We start from the raw sequence: 24747 nt of genomic DNA, 5'->3' as shown, positions 1-24747 counted from the left end.
AAATCCAACGGCCACCTCATACAAATCAGAATCAACAGGTTCTACAAGAGACGTTTTTAAAGTTTAGAAAAGTTAAGGGGAATCCAGTTTGCAAACTTCAAAAACATCAAGAGTATAGCTTAATTCCAAATTGCACGTGAAATCGGCGTTTTTCCTGTTTTATGTCTATAAACTGCATTCAGTTGTGTAGAACTTTCATTCAGGTTTGGGTATTCTTCCTTGTACTATTATTTTTTTGCATGTCGTTTTCATTTAAAATAGCAACCATTTTTGTCCTGATTTGGCCCCGTGCACACGGGCACTGGCACTAGTTTGAACAAACCTTTTTCATGGCGCCCAGGCAGCAGCACCAGAGGCCGCCAACTAAGGTGCCAATAGCCCTTATTCACGATAGCCGCTATGTTGGTTTTAAAATTGTCATGCAAATTAGCCATGTGTTATGCTGGGGGGCAAACATTGAAATAAAGGCAAATTGCGGAAAATCCTTTCGTCGCAATAGTGAATTAACATTGCTAAAAGTACATTTTAGAATTTAGTACCTTTTATAATAATTTTATATCTTTTGATTGCCTCCGACATTTTGACTTTCTACTTCGTTATCTGCTAATTTTTCAGTGAAAAAAAAATCGAAGCAACTTGTGTAAGCATTCTATTTTACTACTTAGGTGATAAACATTCAATGAACATGAAACAAATCATCTGTGTGGCTAAGATGTTTGTTTTAACCTCTCGAACTTGTGTTGCTTGCCTCCTCAGAATTGTGTAGCTAATTTGCATGATAATAGCAAATCCAACATGGCGGCTATCGTGAATAAGGTCTATTTGGATAAAGCCCCTTGGCCTCAACACGTCTTTTCCATTTCCCAAGCATTTTCCATTAAAGCGTGCGGAGGTCGCTTAGATGGGAAATTCCTTTGGTCAGGTAAACAAAAAACTATTAACATAGAATTCGCATATGGAAGTCTGAACTGTGAAGCGTAATTGCATATTTTGGGCACGAACTGTCCAAATAAAATCCACTCTCGTGGCTATCCTTAAACGGTCAACACTCATGGCCTTCCCTCAAAATGACATTGAACATTTCGTAACAATTACACGACGCCACATTCCGTCTTCATATGACAAGCTTACCGCCGTAAAAAAACGAAAACTGGCCGAAATAGAGCTTTATTTCAACAAGAGCTACGCCGCCATGATCTACATTATTTAGGTCTAAAAACCACTTTAAAAACGGTTAGCTTTCACTTGTTTTGCTGGATATCACTATGTCAATACTTGTCTCGTTAGTCTAGTGGATATTCGAAACTGCAATGAGAAGTCATCGATCTGAGTGCAACTCTTTGCCATGCCTATTCTAAATCTTCTCTGAAGTTGTAATGTATTAGTATTTGGGTGCAGTTTTACTCATGATGGCTTGGTAATAAAGTGGTTGAAACCCGCCATCTTGTGTGTCATGCTAAATGCCAGTTTACTACAGAAGTAGATTTTGAAGTTTGAAATAGATTGTACGTCGTGTAAGTTGAAAGAAAAGGGGAATGTCACTTTGAGGGATGTTTAAACGCCTAGCCTGAATTTGGCCTTAGCAGTACGTGCGTGGTTGCCATCCACCAAAAGCAAACATGTTTTACCGTCCTCACCTCAAAATTTCGCTTTTTATCTGCCATGCAAGACGCGCACAGTTATCCAAAGTAAAAGTAATTTGGACCCACGACCGTGATGTGAGAGGCATGGGTCTATCAATTTTACGTTACAAACTGCTTTGCAATGCAAAATTGCTTTGAAAACAGGAATGCAAAGCAGTTTGTGATATAATTCCAGAATATACCCATGCCTCTCGCATCACGGTCGTGGGTCCAAATTACTGCTACTTCTGCCAAGTTTACGTGGCGTTAACGGCACAGAAAAACGAAATTCTGAGCAATAATGGTGCCGTATGTTTGCTTTGAATGGCGAGATTTATATTGGGAGCGAAAAATATTTGAGTTTATGTTCACTTTAATTGGCGGAAGGGAGAAGCTATGAAGCCACTCAGTTCTGAGGCCAATTTGTCGGGCTCATGTGTTCCCTTGAAGGACTCGATGAATGAAATAAAATTAATGTATATATTTGAAGTTGAGACGAAAGGGAGAAGTGATACTCGCACTTATCTGAACAATTTAATTAATTCTCTGTCTCTTCTAGACACCTGAAAATTTCCAACATGATCTCTTCTTTAAATTAACGATTATCGTTAATTCGTAATACACGTTATTCCAAAATGGCCACCATTTTAGGATTCTTTTGTTCGCTTGCAAATTAGCCCTTGTTACCTCGTTCAAGGTAAAATATTCTTATGAATTTTTAGCTTAAGAACGAGGCAACAAGGGCTGATTTGCAAGCAAACAAAAGAATACTAAAATGACCGCCATTTTGGAATAAGGTGTATTTGCTTGGAATTTACGTTAATTTAGGGCACTGTGTCCCAGGACTTGTCGTAGCAGAGAGAATAGGGAAAACAAAAAAATCATATCCGTGGATCGGATTTGAACCCGGAGTTTCTACTCGAAAGGAAACAATTCTTTCCGTTTCACCAATGAAGATCAAGACACATTCTCCGAAAAAAAAAATTTTTTTTGGCTTTAGTCTCCCATAGAATATCGCTGCTGAAGATTAATTAGGCCTAAGTTAGATTAATAATTTAGGCCTAAGCTTTTATTTTAAAATGTTTAGCTTTGTAGTGAAGTTTGGAAACGGAAATGGAAATGGATCATATATGAACTGCGGAAATGAAATCAACTGCGAGGACCATAGCTTCACTTTAATATTGTTTGTTGCCGAGTGACAACACAGCATTATCAGACAATGTTAAAAATATTGTCCCTGAGCAGTTAGCGGTGTGGTGGTCAAGTGGTTAGGTGACGGGTTAATCAACATTTCCAGGTTCGAGTCCTATGTCCATGCACTTGGGTTATCTTTTAAATAAAAAAATATGTAACCAATCCCCATAATCTATATCATATTATTAAGAACTGGATCATTGGATAATGCAATTCGAGAGTTTTGACTGGCTAAGTCATCATGGGTTATGAGCCAATATACCATGATCTACAAACACGGCAAGCAGAATATTTTTATTGTAGTCCAGTTTTATTATATTTTGGGGGCGTTTTTAATAAAACAATTATTCCACTCGCGCTTGGTTGATTATGATTATAGCCAACTCGGCGCTACGCGCCTCGTTGGCTATCTATCATCTCATATCCAACGCGCGCTCATGGAATAATTGTTAAATAGTATATTCAGAGCAAATTACGAATTAACGATAATCGTTAATTTAAGGTAGAGAATGGGTTAAAATTTCAAGTAGCTTCAACAAGAGTCGAACCCAGGACCTCCACGACGCCGGTGCAATGCTCTACCATCTGAGCTACGAAGCCAGGTGAATTTGTCGGGCTTATGTGATCCCGTAAAATGACTCGATTAAATAAATATAGATATTTTGATCCCGCACCATCAAAATATGAACATAATTGGGTCTGCAAAGTATAATTTGGGAGTGATTATACAACTGGTAAACGTCTAATCAGAATCGATTGACTTTGTTGAATGTAGGATGCACTCGAATAAATTTCACGCTCGTGTAACGCCGCCGCTTATTTCCCATTCGCAAACAATCGATGCCATTTTTGACGGTCGATGCCATTCTTAGTAACCACGCCTTTTTATTCGGCTAGCTTTCAATAAATTGTTAGAATTAGCTTCATTTGAATATTTTAAAATTGCCATCTTGCTGCCGTTGTTTCGGTAGTGTAGACGTTAGTGCTTTTGCTCTCAAGCCTTTGAACCGAGTTCGACATCGTTCGATCAACTTTTTCTAATTTTTTTCTAAGGTTTTTTCTCAGTTTTTTTTAAAATTCTAAGTGACATACGCTGCTAATCTAGTCCTAGATTAAGTAGTTTTTTACTCACTTGCAAACGACAAACTTAACAGTGAAAATTGTCTCGTCCAAATGACATCGCTTGGTTACGAAAGGGAAAATTGCAACGCCGCCCGGCAGCCAAAAACGACGCAAACGACCTTCGCTCTGTTAGCCCCATCGAATTTATCAACGATCAACAAGCTTTGAATTGATTACTCGATGTCCTCCAACTATCAAATACTCACCTTTTCTATTAGTCCTGCTCCAAGATTTTGTATCGCCATTTGCTTTCTTTCGGGAAGGTCTGGGATGAATTTCAACCGCCCAGATTTCAAGACGAATAAAGGCACCGTAACAATCACCTGTAGACACAGAATTGTCATGATTTGAAGCGCATTCACGAGGCATCGAGATCACTTGATACAAATGTTAAAACAAGGGGAACAAAGAAAAGGTTCCCTTTGTTAGACAGCATCACCACAAAACGGAATTCAGCCATTGACTGTTAATAAAAAAGTGTCATGTTATACACGATCTGTTGAGGATTAGGTTACTGCACGAAGGAAGCTGGTCGTGAACTGGGAGCTTTTCTGGTAAATAAAGAAAAGTGAGCTTTCACTAAGTGAATCGAACTGGATTTCTTGGCCAACGGAACCGTCACACGAAACAGGCTGCACGAACAGTAGTAAGAGAATACACAAATGTGTGGTATGAATGTCGGTACATTTCTCCCGCATCGAACGCACACGAAAGGAGGTTTTAAGTAAAAATGTTTGAATGGGGTTGTCGTCGGGGTTGCAGTGTTGCGCCAAAGGAAACTTTGTGACGTCTACACAATGTGGGTGTATCTCATTACGATGCTACATTTGTCAGCCGTCATTAATTTCATCTTATATATCGCGTGGGCAATGTAATATAGATGAAGGTAAACTGATATGGATGACTGAATTCTTGGAAACTGAATAATTTAGCGTGCCTTACGTAGTTGGGGATTCTTGGTGGGTATATGCATGAGGTCTTTCCCATCGCGAACCTCAAGAACCAGACAAAAAATAGTAACAATCAGCTAATCTTTGGAATAGCAGGAACGCTCATGTACTACCTTGTCTGCAGAGAGTACCCTTCCATCAGAGCTTGTTATGACAACTTTGTCGCCAGAGTAATCAATTTCTTTCACCTTAGAAAAAAAAAAAAAAAAATAGCAAACTAGTCGATTAAGTGAGCAAATGGTGCTAGCTGAACGGCAAAGTATCTCTAAAATTCATGTATCTTGTTATTTTGAGTGCTTACATAAAAATGTAGCTTCTCAGTGGGTATTGGATTTAAGAAGCCAAGAGATGTAATCAAATTAAACAGGAAACCATCCTCAAAAAAATAGGAGTATCCTGCCGTTAAGATGGATAGTTTTCTTAGTCAAAAAAAGGTTCTTGGCGTCCTCGAGATTTATCACTAAACTAATCCTGAAATTGATGAATACTTTGGCGGGCACTCAAAAGCTGAAGACAATCAGGGGAAACAAGAAAAAACTTTCATATTTTTTTGCCTTTTTCAAGAAAGCTGCTTCAATAAATTATGTAATCTTAGTATATACTAAGACAGTCCTCAAACTCCGAATATGGCCTTCGCGAAGTTTGCTTCTGACAAACACAAAATCAAAGTTTCTAAGATTATCACTGCATGATTATGCTTCATTTCTTTACTTCAAATTGAAGCCTGATATCCAGGTTCTGAGCAAGATTATAGAGTAAGATGCCAAAGCCATGGTGTAGAAGGGTGTGATCACCAGAAAACTGTGGAAAGTCTTCATTTTGGTCCCAGGATATGGAGGATACTTTACAAAGAGGAGCAGCACAGCTGAATTCCAGGTTTCCAAGATGAAATTGCAGCACTTTGTTTTCAATCTATAAAGTCAATCAAAGTTCGTTATGTCAACGTAGGGCAACTTGACCTCTAGGAATTTTAATTCTATAAAGCTATTTATAATTAGGCATTTTAAAACAAAAGATGCAAAAATAATCCTGTGATGATGCAAATCTGGCGCGTTTTCAAGGTAACCAATGCGTCATGACAATTTTTCATCCCGGCAAACCGGGCAGGGCCATTTATATCAGGAATTTTCAGTCCGGCTTGTCGAGATTTCGGCACCTCAGACCGGGATCTCAACAAGCGGGTCAGCCCGCCTTCTCATATACAATAGCCGAGACCTCAGACAGGCGGGTGAGCCCACCAAACCGGGCAGGCTCGCCTCATATAAGGTGCCGTTGCACACAGCATGGTAAATGCCATTTCCCATGGTAAATTATCCCGTGGTACCTCACAATTGGGCTTCTAGTATACCGTGTTAACCAGCGGTCACACGTTACGAAGATTACAGAGGCAAAAAGCAATCTCACGCAATTCATTGGCGGGAAATTTAATCACAACTTCATCAGCATCGTGATTGGCCCTTGTACCTCGGGCATCAAAACACCCCTCCAACTTACCACGTTAAATGTCATGGACGCTTCTTCTGATCTTTTTGACGAATCCATGGAAATTCACCACGGGAAATATACCTAGGGAAATGTCGGTCACACGCACTAAATGCAGTTTCCCGTGGTAAAAGGGTCATTAACCACGGTAAAAGTGCCCCGTGTAACCGCACCTACAAACAGGCCCTAAAATTCGCCAAACTACCCGCTACGCAGCATGCTACACTTTGGATCTCCATCCTCCTTCTCAATTGTTGCCCGAAAAAACTTCGCGCGCAAAGTCTGCTCCTGAGCAGCAAAAACATATCCTTCTGTGCTCTTCCCCAAATACTCAGATCTACGCCACTGCCACGACCCTCTCATGAGCCACTTCAATGAAATCCCTCGTAAACATGCAGTTCAACCTCTTCTCGCGAAACGTCCCCTTCCTTGCCTCCTCCACCTTCTTGTACTCGTTCTTTGTTTCTCACATCTGCAAAGCCCTTCGAACAACCTTCAACAGCACTCGCCTTGAAATATCCAAACAGTCCAAGTTCCTCTCCTTCACACACAATCACTTAACAAGAACAATATCACTAACAAGGAAAGCCATCAGCTTACCCAATGGTTTAAGCCGTTCAACCGAAAACCGAAAGAAAACTCACAAAATTATGATCACTTAACACATGCACCGTTGAAAAGAGCGTATGCAATAAGAGTCACTAATTTATGTAATTACTTCCGTGAATAAGCCCTCCGTCTCCACCAAGAACTGTTTGTGCATCTCCAAAACTTTATCTGTTGGAATAATAAACATGTATTACTGGTACATACAACATCAGAACCAGATGGACCGCGCTTTGCTAAGGACAGCTTTTCCGCTACTATACTCCCCTCCATTAGTCTCGTTAGAAGCTGTTTTTGTAGTGTCACGGACTGCTCATTTGGGGACAGCGTTGCGTGGCATCATAAAAGTGGTTACGAAGGAAACTTCCCCTCCTTCAGTAAAAAAAGCCATTACAAGTGAATGGGTGCATTGACCTTAAAAAAATTGCACCCATGAGCCCGCAATTTCTTCAGGCTTCTTTTGCAATTGCTTCATTAACTGCGATGATCACTTTCACTAAGAATTACATAACCGAAGTCCAATTATACGAAATTTCATACATTCTCTATAATATATAGATTTAGCCAGGCCTAAAAGCGGAGCTACCGTGTTATTTATTCTCACAATAAGTTAACCTGGCTTGAGACTGCAATCTAATCGAGAACCAGTACCTGGTCAGCAGTCAACTTAAAAAAGAAACAGCTGACCTCGATGACCTCTCAACTTGAGCCCGCGACTGCCAAGTCACCTTGTCTTTCACTCGTCAAGTGGTGGGGTGGTTTAATGCCACAAACAATACTAGTTTTAATCCAGAACCTAAAGAAATCGTGTTTGGCTTGTTCAAGCAAAGCCTTGCTGCGCATGGGGCTGTGAGAAGGTTTAACTATACTTTTTTTACACAAGATGTATTACATCTATTCACACAACTTAAAAGGTAGCTCGATTATTTCGACTGAATTTCCCAGTAAGATAAATTTTAAATACAAGGTTGAGAAATTTACATGATTCAATTGACTTTATTTGCCCTATTTGATTGTACGTTCACTCAGTTCCTGTACATGTCAGTATGTGATTACATGCTGTAGCTGCCTATTACTTCTTGTTTTGGCTTGCATGTCATAATGTAAGTTAATTTTTTTTCTTTTTTATTTGTACCTTGGTCTTCAAGTGTAATATAAACTTTTGCTGGGTATTTAAAATTAAATAAACATGGAGCCTATTATTTTAAAAAAAATATAGCACAAAAAGATGATTATAACTCATTTATTCCTGCGGAAATTCCGCGCGAATTGCTCGGAGGTGAATAGCAAAGGCTATCCGGAGTTCAAGTAGCCAATCAGCACGCACATTCAACACTATCCACTGTTTTGGTACATGTATATACTAATACAGGATATAATAACTGTTACGAACTTGGAAGTGACCACCTCCCAGAGACTTAAAGAGCTCAGATGGTAGAGCAAGTACATGCAATTGCAATAGTTATTTATTGTTACAGTATTATTAATATAAATATTTTGTATAGATATAAATTGGCAAAAAGAACACTCTTCTGTTTTTCTCTCGTGGAATCCTGGATTATCAAATAAAAATGAACTGTACCTTCCAAAGATTTGTCATCGTCAGAGAAATCTCTCTTCTCCTCAGCAATGGCGTCAAGGAGAGCATTAAAGTGAAATTCAACTTTGCTGTCCGTGTTGCTATCGACAAACTGGCCATCTTCCATAAGAAGGTCACATTTGCTACTGATGTGGTGCATGGTCAAACCAGACTAGGAATCAATAGGAAATGAAATTATGCGTAAAGAAGTTACAGCCCACATTGTACAGTACATGCACATAAAATAATACTTAATATAGCGCCTTTTAACATTATTAGTGATCCACTCTTAAAAAAACAGTCAATGTTACTTTTCCTGTTGCGTTATTGTTCTTTTCTTACCGTGTAGAAATATATAGCAAGGAAGAAATACTGTAATTTTAAAACAAGTAAACTGCTGGAGTATTTTACACAGGAGTTAAATTAAAACATTGCCCCTAATACACCAACAAATACCGGTAGTGACAAATGGTTCTTTCCCAAGCTACCATGGTCTAAACAAATGGCAAAACTTTGACAAGGCTGAAGATTAAAAAGAGCGCAACTATGTAAGAATACAGTGTATGCTATCCAATGGAGTGTACAATACGTTGTCTGTGAGAAGTCTTCCACGACTGTCAAGATATCATACATGCATGTAGAAAAGATCCACTTAAAATCATTGCTGTTTAATTTCGAACCCCACCTCCCTTTTAATGAACATTCAGCTCTGTTCTTACTGAAGACACAACTGCTTGTGCCACAATGCCATTATTTCAAGCATGCTAATTCAATTGACTCTGTAAGTAGAGATTTTTTTGTTTCGTACTGTCTGCTTTTCATTTTGGACCTAGTTTTATAAAATGGATTTACACATTTTATAACAACATGTCAAGCTGTGTTTTTTCAATGCAATGGTTTTTTCACTGCCCCGTTAGCGGGGTTAGACAGGGAGATCCGCTACCCTCCTATTTGTTCATTATTGTCTTAGAGATTTTGACTATTAGTATACAAAAATGACCAGGGTATTATGGTGGATGGAGAAGAAATTGAATTGGAACATTTTGCAGATGACTTAACCGCTTTTCTGTTACATGTAAATGATAATTCTTTATTGGAGTTCTTGGAGCTTCTAAAAAGGTTTGGAGAGTGTTCTGGTCTCAAAAATTAATAAATCATGATAAGTCAGAAATGATGTTAAAATTCTGGAGATTCATTTCACATATGATTATCGCATAAAACAAAAGATGAACTTTTCTATTTTTTTTTCATTTTTTATTAACTAATTTACATCGCTGATTTACATTACTTACATATAAAGAATACAAATACATGATTACATTGCTACTATACAATAATTACTTAACAATACAGATCTTTAATACAGAGTAGGCAAAAAACGTAAGTACCTTATTACATGAAATTTTCGCGACACGTTAATTTCGCGAATTTCGCGATTTGAAATTTAAGTGACGCGAAAATTAAATGTCGCGAAAATAACATTACGCGAAAATTAATTGACTCGCATTATGTCAATAACTAAAACAGCGACTTTATTACACACGTTTATAACAATCATTTTGAGCTATTCTGTGGTAATGTTCTGGTCCTCTCCATCGCTACTGCTTTCCGTCTCTACTCCAGGTAGCACTTCTTTTGTACAATCCTCAAACTGTCCATTTACTGGCTCCTTGAGTGTGTCTCACTCAAAAACGCGAAATTAAAGTGAGTCAAAATGCAAAATTTTCGCAAAATCGCAAAATTAGATGTTGCGAAATATGCGAACCTCAAAATCGCGAAATTAACGTGTCGCGAAAATTTCATGTAATTAGGTAGTCCCTGCATACTCACGCACAGCCACACACACACCCACACGCATTACGCACTTCTGATTATCCGTTTTTAGACAACAGATGAACTTTGACGAGTTGATTACATCTATTAAAGATAAGGTAAGGATGTGGAGGTGGAGAGACCTCACTATTATTGGCAGAATTCAAATCGTCAAGACATTTATTATTCCATTATTCCTTTATCATGCAAGCATGATCTGCTTAGACAAAGAATTTTTGAACCAGGCCAACAAAATAATTTTTAACTTTATTGGAAAGGAAAAGACAAAATCAAACGCCTAGCGCTTATTAGTGATATTGAAGATGGCGGACTCAAAGCTCCACACCTAGAGTCCATAATTAAAACCCAGAGAATACTTTGTTGCAAACAACTCGCAAGTGAGCAACCCAGCAGTTGGAAAACTATACTTCTGCACTACCTAAAATGACTTTTGATGTAAAAACCTTGCCCATCAAGCTTCCAACGTTTTATGAGGAATGTCTCAAATATTTCGCAAAATGCTGTGTAGCAAACCAAGGAAGCAACAAAACCCCACCAATGTAGATCTTTTAAAAATAATTTTTATGGAATAATAAAGCTATTTGTGTGGATGGTAAGTCCGTCTATAATAATAGGTTAGCAAATAAAGGCATTCTTAGAATAGGAGACCTGATTTCTGAAGATAATACGCTTATAACTTAATAAGAATCATCTACGAGAATTAAATATTTCTCCGCTGGATGCATTCAGACTTATTTGTGTAATCGAAGCTCTTCCAACTGAATGGCGCACACTTTTAAAAACGGGTAATCATTCTGTCATCGAGCCTTTCAACTTACAAAATCAGGTTCAGTTATATTTAAATGGTCAAAATGTTTTACTTAGCAAAGCCGTATTGAAGATCATTTCAAATTGGAAATAGAAACATTACTCCACAATCATGTTGCCTTAGACACAAAATCGCACGAATTTCAATATAAACATCCCAACAGATGTCTTGCCACGAATGTCCTCCTTAGCGAAATTGGGATAATTCCATCTCCGGCTTGCACTTTTTGTGGAGAAGCAGACGAATCTCTTGAACATATTTTTGTAACTTACCATTACACCAAGAAATTCTGGGCAGAAGTTATAAAATGGATAGGCAACCTAGATATTGAAATTGAACATCTTTCTAATAAAGACAATGTTTGGTATAATGGATTGCAAAAGAGATTTATTTGTAAATCATATTCTGATTGCGAAAAAATATATTTATTCCTGTAGATGTAATAAAACCAAACCATCCATTACAGTATTAAACGCTAGGATTAAGATGATCTACCGACTTGAAATGATGGTCGCCAAATCTTGTAACAGGTTGCCCATCCATTTGGAAAAATGGGGCAAGTATATTGAAAACTAATGCAATCTTAATCTTGTACTGCGCTTGTCATTATTATGTTAAAACGAGTGTGTGTGTGTGTAATTTATGTAAAGAGGTCCACTGTGTATTATATGTGTATGTATTTGTAAGTGAGTATTGTAAGTAACATACCTCTACGATGAAATTAAAACAAAATAAAATGCAAAAAAAAAATTCAAGATGATGAAAATGCCCTTGTTATTGCCCAAACAGGAATCCAATTTGGGTTTAAGCAGCTGTAAATGGGGGAGTAGTGCATTGTCCTTAAGGTGGCTTGATTAACCAAAGGGACACAAGGTAATGCAGCTTCGATCTTTTACAGAAATCAAACAGCAAAATAGTCACAATAGAGCTTTTTTGACAATACCTGTTCGCACAACACGGAGAGAGGATTGTTTATACAGCCAGTGAGGATTTGAGCTCCCCTACCAACACAGCAACCCAGAATTTTGTCATCCCAAACACGCCCACCGATCCTCTCTCTGCTTTCAACAACCATTCCCTGTGAATTCAAAATAGACTGATGACTCAATCCAGTTCTTGAATATAAAAGTTGTTTGTGTATTTGCAAAAAGATAAAATAATAATAAATACTCTTACACTGGATCAAGTATATAGTAATTCTGAGCAGGCAAAGGTGCTTTAAACGTTCTGCCTTTGAATCAAATAAGACACTGTGTAAATGTTTCAAAAGGGTTATAACTGACTGGCTGCCAAATTTCTAAAAGTACCTGGGGCCACAGTTCAGTAAAAAAAAGGTAAAACATGTTTCCAAACAAGTGAGGGCAATGGGATACATATATGTAGAAGGTACTTAATAAAAGAAAACGGAGGCTGCTGTATCTTTGCAGTCCTATGAAAAGTTTCTGAGTAATGTCTGATTTGTCAAGTACTGAAATCAATACTATTTTTATCTAAGGATGATCAAACTTACTAGGTTTGAGGAGTTGATTCCAAAAATTTTAACACTATTATTAAATGTATGCATTCTTAACTTGTGAAAACAAAAAGATGATGTTGCAATCAACTTGTACATTAATCGGCAGATTGAAGCAACATCTCTTCACGCACTTAATGAAGGAATTAGCCTCTTTACACGACAGGTCACTCAATTTAACTAACCCTACACATTGGCACACAAAGGGTCAAGGTACTAAGTTAGCACAGCTTGTACACGTACCTTTATGCCAAAGTTGTCCAGATGTCTTGCAGCTGACAAGCCAGCAGCTCCAGCACCAATCACAATTACTGAAAGCTAAAAGTTACATCAAATTAATTTGGGCTCATTTAAAACCTTTAGCACCACATAAAAGACTAACAAAATTACGCAAAAATCTGTTATTATTGGCCATTTGTTTGTACTTGGCAGATTGCTCCCTGATAAGATTGCTTTAAAGTACATGTAAACTTGACATCACTATTCTATTTTAGTATCATTACATAGGTGATTATTGAAAATTCTCTGCAATGATTGGTTGATCTTGACTTGATTATTACATGATGATCACCTTTCAAAAATGGAAGCAAGCCGTTTTGTCAAGGTGACAGATGAAGAAATTAATAATGTAAAGGAAATGCATATTTTTCAAATTATAATCACCTAGTTTGTAATAATTAAACTAAAACAATAATTATAATTATTAATATTCAACTCAGGCTCGGTGAATGTTAGTGAATAAGGACGTCAACTTCGTCTCGGCAAATAATTGTATTTTAATAATATAAGTTCCTCAACAAAGACTTTCACTTTGTAGCATTTGTAGCTCTGCAGTGTCTTGGGTATAATAAATTACATGTAGGTATCTTTTGTGTTGCTTCATAGTATTATTGGGAGGTTTCACTTGACTCTCACAATACCAAACCCATCAAAGATCAGAGGACTTTTGCTAACATAGTTCATAGGTTCAATTCATGTACTTAAAATGAAGAAAACTGGTGTGTGTAAGCCAACGATTTGCCTAGGTTTTACTTCTTGTTTAATGAAAATTAGGTGCAAGATGTCAAGCCAGTAATTAACCCATTGACCCCTGGGAGTGATACTTACACCGGACGATTTTACTCGTCAACTGGGGGAGTCCTTAAGGGCACCTAAGGAGTAAAACACTATGTCCCCTCCAGCAACCCACTGACCCTTGGGAGTGAGACTTAACAGATTTACGTTACAGACTACGTTTTTGCCTTCATAATTTCAACCGGACAGCTAGCATTACACAGATATGCTTAGAGACCTGGGGCCGGTTCCTGAAAGGTGTAATAACTCTATTCCAGGGATAAATCTGCCGGAATAAGGCACATTTATCCCTGGAATAGAGTTGTTACACCTTTCAGGAACCGGACCCTGGAATGGGATACTTTAGAAAGGAGAAAAAAGAAAACAGATTAACACTAATGTGCAAACTGAGTCATATAGTCTTGCATTTTAGTATAGAATACCCAAAATTAGCAAGCACATTCTGACATTTTATTTTTTTCTAGATCCATGTGTCAAAGGAATTCTTTGCTTTCAGAGATCATAAATTCTAAGTCACTGAACTGTTTTAAAACAAATTTAGCTTAATATCTTAAATACGAACGATACATGTCCAGGACTTTGTATATATTACACAAATATTATACCTTTTATTTCTATACATTTCTTTTCTTATTTGTATACATATGTATGTATGTATGTATGTATGTATGTATGTATATACATGTATATATTATATATCTAATTAGGTTCACCTATTCCATCTAGCTATTTGCCATGTGTTTTATTTTTTACAAAGAGTTGTTGTTTTGTCTAATCGACTTTAACAACTTAAAATAAATGTAGGCTGTAGATGTCCAACACCAGACGCTCTACCTCGTCAACTGGGGACGTACTTGGGTGCCTGAGGGGTCAATGGGTTAATCAGTCAAAGTTGTGCCCTCCATTAACCCACTGACTCCTGGGAGTGAGCCATAACAGTTTCTACTCAGTCTATATAATGCCAGACGATCTTACTAATCTACTGGGGGCATCCTAGGGGTCCTGAGGAGTGAATGGGTTAACGCCAGACAGTAGTACAGACAAATCCCTTAAGGATGGTGCCCACCATTGTTATTGCGCATACATTCTGCGCATCTCGAGATACTTGGGTTTCCTATCGGTGATGGTTACTTATACAGGGATATTTTTGCGTGGTTTAAAACTATCTGGAGAAAGTACATCTTAGTAAGTATTCTTGGTATCCAAAAAGAAAATTGGAAGTAATTAACCATGCATTTTTGAGAGATAATAAGCTTCAATGTGAGAAAGAACACCATACATTGCTTTGTATTTTAATTATCTCTGAAACATGCGTGGTTACCCCCAATTTTCGTTTTGGATTGCAATAACACTTGTTAAGATCTACATTTCCTGCATAAACATAAACAAAGGCAAAAATACCTTTGAATTAGTAGGCATCGTCCTTAATTAGTTACTTTCGGCACTAAAAAAAACCTCTCAGCAGCCCTCTGAAGGATTACAATTAAAACCACTTTGAACAAAAGACAGCAAAATCCCAGTGACAGCATCCTTTTAACAATTAAATCTTTGTAAAATGTGCCTAGGTTTCACCACTAGACAGTGCCAGTTTATCAAATGGAATTTTATCATTCTTTTTCTTCCCATTAGTTATTGTTAGTAGTGCTTTTATAATGTGAACTGGAACTGTAGCATCCTGAGTGCAAGACCTCCCTTAGCTTGCCAACTTTAATAATAATAATAATAATAATAATAATAATAATAATAATAATAATAATAATAATAATAATAATAATAATGGACTTTATTTAACCCATCAGCCTCCCTTGGAGTGAGACTTGATACATGTATATTACTATTTTTACTCTGTCTAACGCCAGACGAATTCAGTCATCAACGTGCCGGGTGGTTCAGGAGTCAACAGGTAAGTGTCAAGTGTTGTTCAGCTTGGGAACTAATCAAATCAAGAGCACAGTAGAGAAACTACAAACTCAACACACATTATTATGATGTGGGACGTAAAAGACGCACTATTCGGAGAGTAGGGCATGGAGTTCCCGGTGTTGTGGTCTGTCCTCTGAGGTGTTTCATGGTTGGGAGGGTAAAATTAATGCTCAGAGATACTACTGTAGCTAAATCAAGCTACTCTAAACTCCAAGGGTAACTAAAGATATGAACTCGGGGAACGGAAGGAGGTGGGTGTTCTCACCACTGCATCATCCATCCTCCTGTAATCAAGAGTCACTAGAGACAGTGTGCTTGTACAGTGAAGGTTGGAAATATCAAATGTAAAAACTACCGTTACGGTAGTGTCTCTAAATTAATTAGACTGTGTACCTTAGAATCTTGAGTTGTTCTTAAACTTTTCGGCACATCTGGTAAAATCCCATGGTTGACAAACCCTTTCTTTGCCAGGAAAAAAAGAACCCGTTTGACTTCAGCCACCATTAATACTCTGACAAGACCTCTCAGGATAATGTGATATGCACACCTCTCTGGGGTAAGAAATTCCTGAAAATGTTATCATGACAAATCTTTGATTGATCAACAGTCAACTACATGTAAGTACTGTGTTTTGCTTGCTTTGACTGCATGCAAATGACTTGAACTGGGACCGGTTGTTTAAAAGCCCATTGATTAACAACAATCCAAGATAAAATTTTAATACATGTACCAAATGAGGCTAAAATCTTGCCAGTCAAAAAAAAAATTGATTAAGAAGTTAAACACAAAAAGATTTTTATAGCACATTTTAAAAAGCGAACAACATCTCAGTGCTACGTACATGTATGTTACGCCATTATCAAGTTAAAAAGTGAAAAAGTATGAGGTGTAATACAAATATTTATATTTTATTATTATTATTAAAAAATTAATGTGAATTAAACAATACATATTTGCAGGTCCTACATTGTATGGGTATTATTATATTAGTAACTTCCCAAGGTAAGAAACACAATAAGGAAAGAAAAAATGTAGGAAAGTGTCACAAACAGTTTGGCAGGAATGAAGTCTGATTGCATGGTTAAGAGAAGGGGTACATATTTTTTTCCTCAATGTGTTTCTTACCTCGGGAATTATACCCATACAGTGTAGGACCTGCAAATATTTTATGTATTGTCTCACATTTTATATGTTCGTATTACCCCTTAAACATGTCCACTTTTTAACTTGATAATGGCGTAAATGTAGCGCCGGAACATCGTTTGCTTTTTAAATGTGTTTTAGTGTTTTCACGTTTTACTTCTTCACAATTCATCAGACAAAAAAGCCCTGACAATCCATGTATTTATTTTTACTTCTATCGGGAAAAGAAAGAAAAGTGTCTGTCAAAATTGAAGGTTAAATTTTTAGTTGAAAAGTCTTAAAGATTGTTTTTACTATGAGAATCCATTCATGGAGTCTGACGGTAGTAACGACCTTTTATGAACAAGGCAATTTAAAATTCTTCAGAAGTATGAGTGAGAGCAACTTTGATTGTTTGGTTTTTGAAATGTCATGTTCATTAGAAAACTCAAGTAGATTCCATTTGGGGGGTTTCATCGAGAAATTATGTTGTTCACTTCTTAACTACCTGATTAATAAATAATCAGTTCACTAATGGGACACGTCATCATGACGACATAATACTAAATATAAAACCATTTTTTCCTTGGTTGTGAACCTGAGTGAGTCACTGGGTAAATATCTGTATATTTCATGATCGTGTAATTTTCTTATTAGGATTTGAACTGCACGACTTCCATTGATGTAACATCCCTTACATTCACCGAAATAAAATGTTTGATAACAGTGAAACAATCGCGACTGACGAAACATTCGAATGCCATCGGTAACTCCGGAAACCGGGATGGATAGCACAGAGATGACAGACGAAGCCAAAGACATACATGTATGGCGTACAGCCAAAGCAAGATTCACAAGGAAAAGAAATGAACTCCTTAAATCAATAGATGCGAATCAAGGACGCAAAATGGTTGAAGGTAACTACCTAAAGCTTACCACGGCATGGGACATAGTTGAAGGTAAGCATGATTTTTACACGATGTTCTTAACCGATGAAGAACAAGAATCTGCGGAAACGTGGATCTTAGAATTACAGGTCCTGGAACTGTTCGCAGAAGCAACGGCATACAAGATCAAATATATACAGAATGTAATTTGAGAAGAAGGACACTATACGTCAAGAATCAACGAGGAAAGCACGCACGGAAATTGAACAAATGACAGAAAAGGCTCTATTGAAGCGTGACACTGCGCAAGCAGTATCTGAGGCATTGCATAGCAACGTTATGCACACTATTCAGTCCGACACGATTGCTATACCCTCATTAAAAAGGCTACTAACCCAGTTGGAAGAGGCATTTACGAATTGCAAACAAACAAACGAGAGGCTTATAGATTTTGCAGAGCGGGACAAGGCCGCAACCGCCTTAAAATGGGCTGCCAAAATACAGTGCCGATTCAACGAAATCACTGAACGAGTCTTGGCATACATTGGCGAGGAAGAGCCGAAACCAGTAGCACAAGAAAGTCATGCACCCTTCAATCTTCAACTAGAAAAAATAAGAATGCCGCAATTTGAAGGCGAAATTCGCACCTATCCGCAAGTCAACACAAGTCATGCCGCACCTTCAGAGAGATGACATCTTATACGTACTTATGCCTAGGCAACGAACCAGCGAACACAGTGAAAAACATCGACGACGACGCCACAGAAATGTGGAAAAGATTAGACGAGAAATACGGAGACCCTTCAAAAGTGGTAGACATCATTATCGACGGAATACGTAGAACCAGAACGATCAGAGAGGGAGAAAAGAGATTCACTGAATTTGTTGAAATCATAGAAGACGGTTACAGAGACCTGACAAGATTGGGTTTGGAAGCAGAAAATAACAACCATGAGCTCAGTAAGCATCATCGAGAATAAGTTGCCCCCAGACATACGACGAAAATGAGCCGAAATAGTCAGCGCAGAAAATAGCACTGTGAACAAATCCGATAAATTTCCATCTCTTCTCAAGCTTTTACAGAACCAGCGAGGAGCTGAATTGAATATGATAATGCCTCACTGAGAGCGCCATTACTACCATCGAAAGCCATACTTCATCATACCATAGCCAAGGATGAAATGGATTTTAAAAGTCAAAGAACGACGCAGAGGAGATGCTTGATCCACGATGATGCAAAACATTCCGAAGATTGCAGAGTCTACTTATCAAAACCCATAAGCGATAATTAAAAATAGCACTCCTAAGAGAGAAGGGAGCCTGCTGGTCTTGTTTAAAGTCCGGTCATCGAATACAAAGTTGCAAAACTAAGAAAACATGCAGCATCAGGTAATATGCTCGTTACAACACCAATCTTTACACGAAGATGAACGAAGAACCTCACCTACACCCGCAAATGTAGCCAGCACCTCTGGACCTGCAAGCATATGTTGTAACACAGAAGACACATGCCTCCTTCAAATACAAAGAATCAGAACAAAAAGAGAATGGGCCAACGTTACGTGGGACTCTGCAGCATCTTTATGCTTTATCACTAACAGTAAGGCCAAGGAAGAAAGCCTTAAAGGGACAGCAGTGAATTTGTCGATCGCAAAAAATCGGTGGTCAAGACAACACGATCAGAACAGTCAAGTACAAACTTTCCTTGCTTAACAAGGGAAGGTCGTGAAATTCGAAGTATGTGGTATAGACAAGATTACGTCCGACAGGATAAACATGGACGGAGTGACACACCTATTCAACAATGTAGCGCAAGACGAACTTCAGTGACCCACTGGACCTGTTGATATTCTAATAGGCTATGACTATGCTGCCTACCACCCTGTCAGAGAGCAATGTGTCAAGTCTTAAACACACGACTGAAGTCCCTCGTCGATAAAGCGTGTAGATATCATATAGTTGACTCTCAGATAGTGCATTGCATAGACTCAGAAAAGTTCTTATGGCTTCAACACTTTCGCTGCAACACGAATTGGTGAGATCCAAGAAGGTACTAACGTAGAGGATTGGTACTGGTGTGAAAGTGAACCCAACATCGCAGATTGGTTAACTAGACGAAAGAAACCTGGTGAAATTGATCACAGCAGCATTTGGCAAGAAGGACCTTCATTTCTTCAATATCCAGAAAGCGAGTGACCTATTACTCGTAACTACTCTGAACCACAAATACCAAAACAAATCCTGAAAGTGGCTAATACAATCAATGGAAGTGTGGAAGATAGCTTAGCAGCTTGAATTGACATTGAAAATTTTTCAGAGTACAACCGTCTATTACGAGTGACGGCAAGAGATCTAAAGCTTTACCAAAGAAACCCCAGATTGACATTTAAGAATGCCACGCAAGACCTAAACAGTAAAGATATTGAAAGGGCAGAAATATTTTGGATTCGAGAGGCGCAAAAAATGATGGATAAAGATGTAAGAGACAGAAAGTATAAGCGTTTATGTCCTTATATGTAAGCAACGGGATATACAGTATGTAGTAAGTGGTCGTGGGGAGAAATGGATGGAAATGAGCTACAATAAAGGAGACGTCATACTTCTCCCATACCAACACGGATTATCCAAACTCTACTCAAGACACGTTCACGAGAAAGGGCACCACGGTGTTTTGACTACCGCCAGCAAAATTCGCTCCAAGTTCTGGATATTAACTAAGTTACTCAAACTAATTAAATCCATCAAGCTCAACTGTATTGCGTGCAGAAGATTAGACAAGAAACTGTCAGAACAAGTAATGGGAAATCTTCCTATGAAAGGCTTAATTAATTAAACCAGCTCCTCCATGGTATTCCACATCCATTGATTTATTTGGTCCTTTCACAATTTGTGATGAAGTTAACGAACGAACCACATCTAAAGCGTATGGAGTGATCTTCACTTGTTTAGCAACGAGAGATGTTTACCTGGACCTGGCACCAGACTACAGTACAGAGAAGTTTTTAATGGTACTGAGAAAATTTGTGTCATTAAGAGGATATCCATGTAAGATGTATTCTGACAACAATCCACAGCTCGTCGCAGCTAATCAAGAATTACAAAGTGTCACAAAGTCATGCGAATGGGAACATTATTATTGAAGAACTTTGGAGTTATAAAAGGATTTCAATGGGAACTTTACACCTGCTGATGCACCAAATGGAGCAAAATGGAGCATTAGAATCTCTTATTAAATCTGTTAAAAGAGAGCCCTTACAGCCGTTATTGGAGAAAGTATTCTGACATTCTCCGAACTTCAAACTATATTCTTTGAAGTCCCCAACCTAGTTAACGAAAGGCCTATAGGCAGACACCCAACATCAGCCGACCATGGTTCATATTATGCCTGAGTGACCTTCTGTTAGGCAAGTCAACCACACAAACACCTAGTGGTCCTTTCAAGGAATCTACAACTCCAAAACACGGTTTTGAATTTATCCAACAGTCACGTAATAGATGGCTTCTGGAATAAATGGACCAGAAAATATTTTCCAGATTTAATTGTGTGGCAAAAATGGCATACAGCCCATCGTAATCTGAACTCTGGAGATTTTGTCCTAATTCAGAATTCCAATCTGGTTAGAGGTCAGTGCATGGCGTCTTGGGATTGTATCCAGCACATTCTCGGGGACCGATGATATAATCGAATGTGCCAAGCATCGCAGATTGTAAATACGGCAAATACGCATACTAATTATCGCTGCGATTGATCCGCAATAATATGCAAATTTCTTTGATAGCATCTGCTCCAAATAAAACAGGGCGTACCAAATCGATCGAAATCGATCATCGAAAATGTAATCGATTAATCAATAATACTCGATAATACTCGATATTTGTCGATTGATTAGTCAATTTAATCGATTGAAATCGATGATCACAATTTTTTTGTCACATCGGTGGAAATCGAAAATCAAACACTGCATAACACTTACCTTCGAATCCGCTTTGTTGATAAAGATGATGTTACTTTCTCCAATGGTAGCGACTTCTTGTTTTTTTTTCACCAGGATCACCGTTGAACAAACCGATAAAATCGATAGCTAATTACAGAAATCGATCAAAATCGATAGTCACAAAGACGCGAGTGATCGATTTCTATCGATTTCCAATATTAATTGATTAATTAGAATTGATTACGATCGATTTCAATCGAGTATCGAAAATATCGATTGGGTACGCCCTGAATAAAAGCATACTGCGTCTTCTCTTAACCACGGCGTAAATAAACCGGAAAAAATCTAGGTGAAACCTCAGCTTTCGGTTACCGTGGACGAGGTTTAACCTCGGTCAAACTGGATATTGAACCTGCAGTTTCACCTAGTCAGAACTGCGGCAAATGCACAAATAGTTTCGAGCGGTACTGGACAGGCTGTAATACACATAAGTAGCTCAATAAATTTAATTTTTTTGTATTAATGGGTTATATTATAAAATTAATATTTATACTAAAGGGGTGAGAATAAAAATTAGAGTAAAAAGTTTCAAACAATTAAGCTTTATTCTGAAAGAAAAATATTGCAAACCTTGTGGTTAATCATCCACAGTGACAATATAAGATTTCTTAATGCAAGATAAACCATAGGGTACCTGTAAGTGAGAAATTAAGAAATGGTCATATTATTGTTAATAAGCATACAACATACTGTAACAAGAAACAAAAAAAGTGTTTCGCACACAGTGGCCTCAATAAGCTAGTACTGACAGCTGGTGAAAAGAGTTGGCTACTTCACTCACAGACAGAGCAGTCAGCCGCATTACATTTTTCCCTAAAATTGAAGTATTAAACTATTAACCACAGATTATTTCAAACTTAAGATTAAAATTCAATTTGACAATGAAAGCAGTCGGTTACATGTACTCTATTCAAGCCAGTTCCAAATTTCTATTGAAACCTCTGGGTACAAGAAAATGGCCAATCACCTGACAAATTCTGGAAACATTTCTTTTTCTTCTTTTTCCATAATGTCAGGACGGAATGTCAAAGCCGTCTGCGCATTGTCAGGGTGATAAAAGAGCTTCACATACCCTGAAGCAAATTGTTAAATTTCCATTATTGCTGGGATAAACATTGAAAAACTAACAAACATTCACCACTACAAAATTCGATGAAAAATTGTCAAAGGAGGTGGAAGAGGTTATCCTTTTCTAGTCCACCTCCTTAACTTAAATAACAATATATCAGTTTACAATCCTACGATATGTAAATACCTAAATCTATTAAAAATATTTATCTACAGTTTGAAAACTCTGTACAATTTCAGAATATATTTATATTATACAAAAACATACAAAAACACAAAATGATAATTAATTATAACTATAAAACTATAATATCGAGGGAATTCACTGAACAATTTATTTTCAAAACATCTTAAGTCTTCTGCTTTCAGTGGTTTCTTTCCTTAAATTGTTCCATGAGTTTACGATGCGTATAAAACAAGAATGTTTGTAACAATTTAATTGAGCAGGTATTGTCTTTAGCTTGAAACAATGGTTACAATGTAGATCGAAGCGGTCTGTATTCGTCAGCAAAGATATCAGGTGGGTTTATACCGTTCAGCCAATTTACTGTCTTTTAACATTCAGTGAGCGTGCAATTAAGATTTTCTGCATTCCTGGTTAGTGTTTATTACTGGAAGCAATAATCCACACCAGTACAGCACCTATTACAATGATGATCATAACTGTTATTGTTATTAACTGAAACCTTACTTGTGACAAAATAAACATCCATCCCTTTACTGTTTTTCACCTTGCAAGTACAGTTATGGATATGGTTGGGGATTTACAATGTATATACTGCACATAATTATCACGAAGTCTCATGGCTGTTTAAATTTTTACAATTCTTTCTCTAGGGTGAGATTGGGCATCAGCTTGTACAGTGTATTGATGAGGATATAATTATAAGATTAAATTTTCATGGTTGATCCACTCTGAAAACCTCCTCTTGATAGCCAATCAGATAAAGAGAATTCCCCTAAAGAAGTTATGCGATTCATCCCTTAATATTCAGAATGCTGATTTCTGGACGAGAGCAATCAAAGTATCCATTTGTACTCCCAGCTCTTTCAGATTGCCTCTCAGTCTTAATGGTACTGTTCCTAAGGCTCCAACAACCACAGGTACAACTTTCGTTTTCACCACCCACATTCTTTGGACTTCTCTAACCAGATCTAGCTCCATATTTTTCAATCGTCTTATCCTCTTTTGCTCTTACACCACAATCTCCTGGGATAGTATGATTTTGCCACTTTTGTCCCACTTGTCAACAATCACCAAATCTGGTCTCCTCGCCTGAATTTCCAAATCTGTGCGCACACTAAAATCCCACAGGAATTTATAATTCTTGTTTTCCAGGACACCGTGATACCATTTTATCAGTCCGTTCAAACCCACATTATTTTTCCACCAGGTCCCAGTGGATTGCCTTGGCCGCGTTGTCGTGCCTCCTCCTGTATTCTTTTTGCACCAATTATTATTTAACACCACAATAATAATTATTATTAATTTTAATAAATCTGAAGAGACCTTTTCTCAGCTTTTCAAAATATCCGTCATTAATACTATGGTGACATTCCATGCACATGTACTTCATAAAGTTGAAAAGGTAACTCTTACTTACACTGTACACTAGGCACAAGTCATTGCCTACCTGTCAAATCTGAGGCATTTTGTTTCCAGTTATTCAGTGTAGGACTCAGACCGACACCATCAGGAAAGTAAGACATGAGAAATGGCGCTGCTGGACAACTCTGTAGAAGTGGCGGTTCAGTGAGACTTTCCAACCAACCAGCACAGTTCACAGCAGAAACCCTCTTGTAAAGACAAGTTAAATTAGCTGAGAACTCAGTTGCATGGACTTAATTTTACACAAATTCACTAGATTTTTCACCTGGATACTAGACATTTCAGTTAGCATCCAGTATACATGTAGTTGAAACACTGCTGCAATTATTTTAAAGCTGTTTAACATCTTTTCTACAGAAT

General features: G+C 37.7%; 1 protein-coding gene across 6 annotated transcripts in view; it reads right to left on the bottom strand.

Moving 5' to 3' along the window:
- LOC138033865 (lysine-specific histone demethylase 2-like) overlaps positions 1–24747 on the bottom strand; it is a 171942-nt gene that overhangs the window by 16998 nt on the left and 130197 nt on the right. For 4 of the 6 annotated variants that reach the window (XM_068881726.1, XM_068881731.1, XM_068881729.1 and 1 more), the window contains 8 exons: positions 16100–16273; positions 12953–13027; positions 12140–12274; positions 8559–8727; positions 7089–7147; positions 5600–5800; positions 5002–5076; positions 4145–4261 (listed from right to left, as the gene is read on the bottom strand). In XM_068881726.1, the coding sequence (XP_068737827.1) occupies positions 4145–4261; positions 5002–5076; positions 5600–5800; positions 7089–7147; positions 8559–8727; positions 12140–12274; positions 12953–13027; positions 16100–16273 (1005 nt within the window). Of the gene's footprint in view, positions 1–4144; positions 4262–5001; positions 5077–5599; positions 5801–7088; positions 7148–8558; positions 8728–12139; positions 12275–12952; positions 13028–16099; positions 16274–22280; positions 22345–22677; positions 22784–24412; positions 24576–24747 lie in introns of all 6 variants that reach the window. The other 2 variants (XM_068881728.1, XM_068881730.1) reach the window with 1 other exon arrangement.

Source organism: Montipora capricornis, chromosome 14 (assembly GCF_036669925.1).
Source record: "Montipora capricornis isolate CH-2021 chromosome 14, ASM3666992v2, whole genome shotgun sequence".
Taxonomy (NCBI): domain Eukaryota; kingdom Metazoa; phylum Cnidaria; class Anthozoa; order Scleractinia; family Acroporidae; genus Montipora; species Montipora capricornis.
The sequence above is the reverse complement of the archived record's forward strand: the minus strand, read 5'-3'. Positions and strand labels throughout refer to the sequence as shown.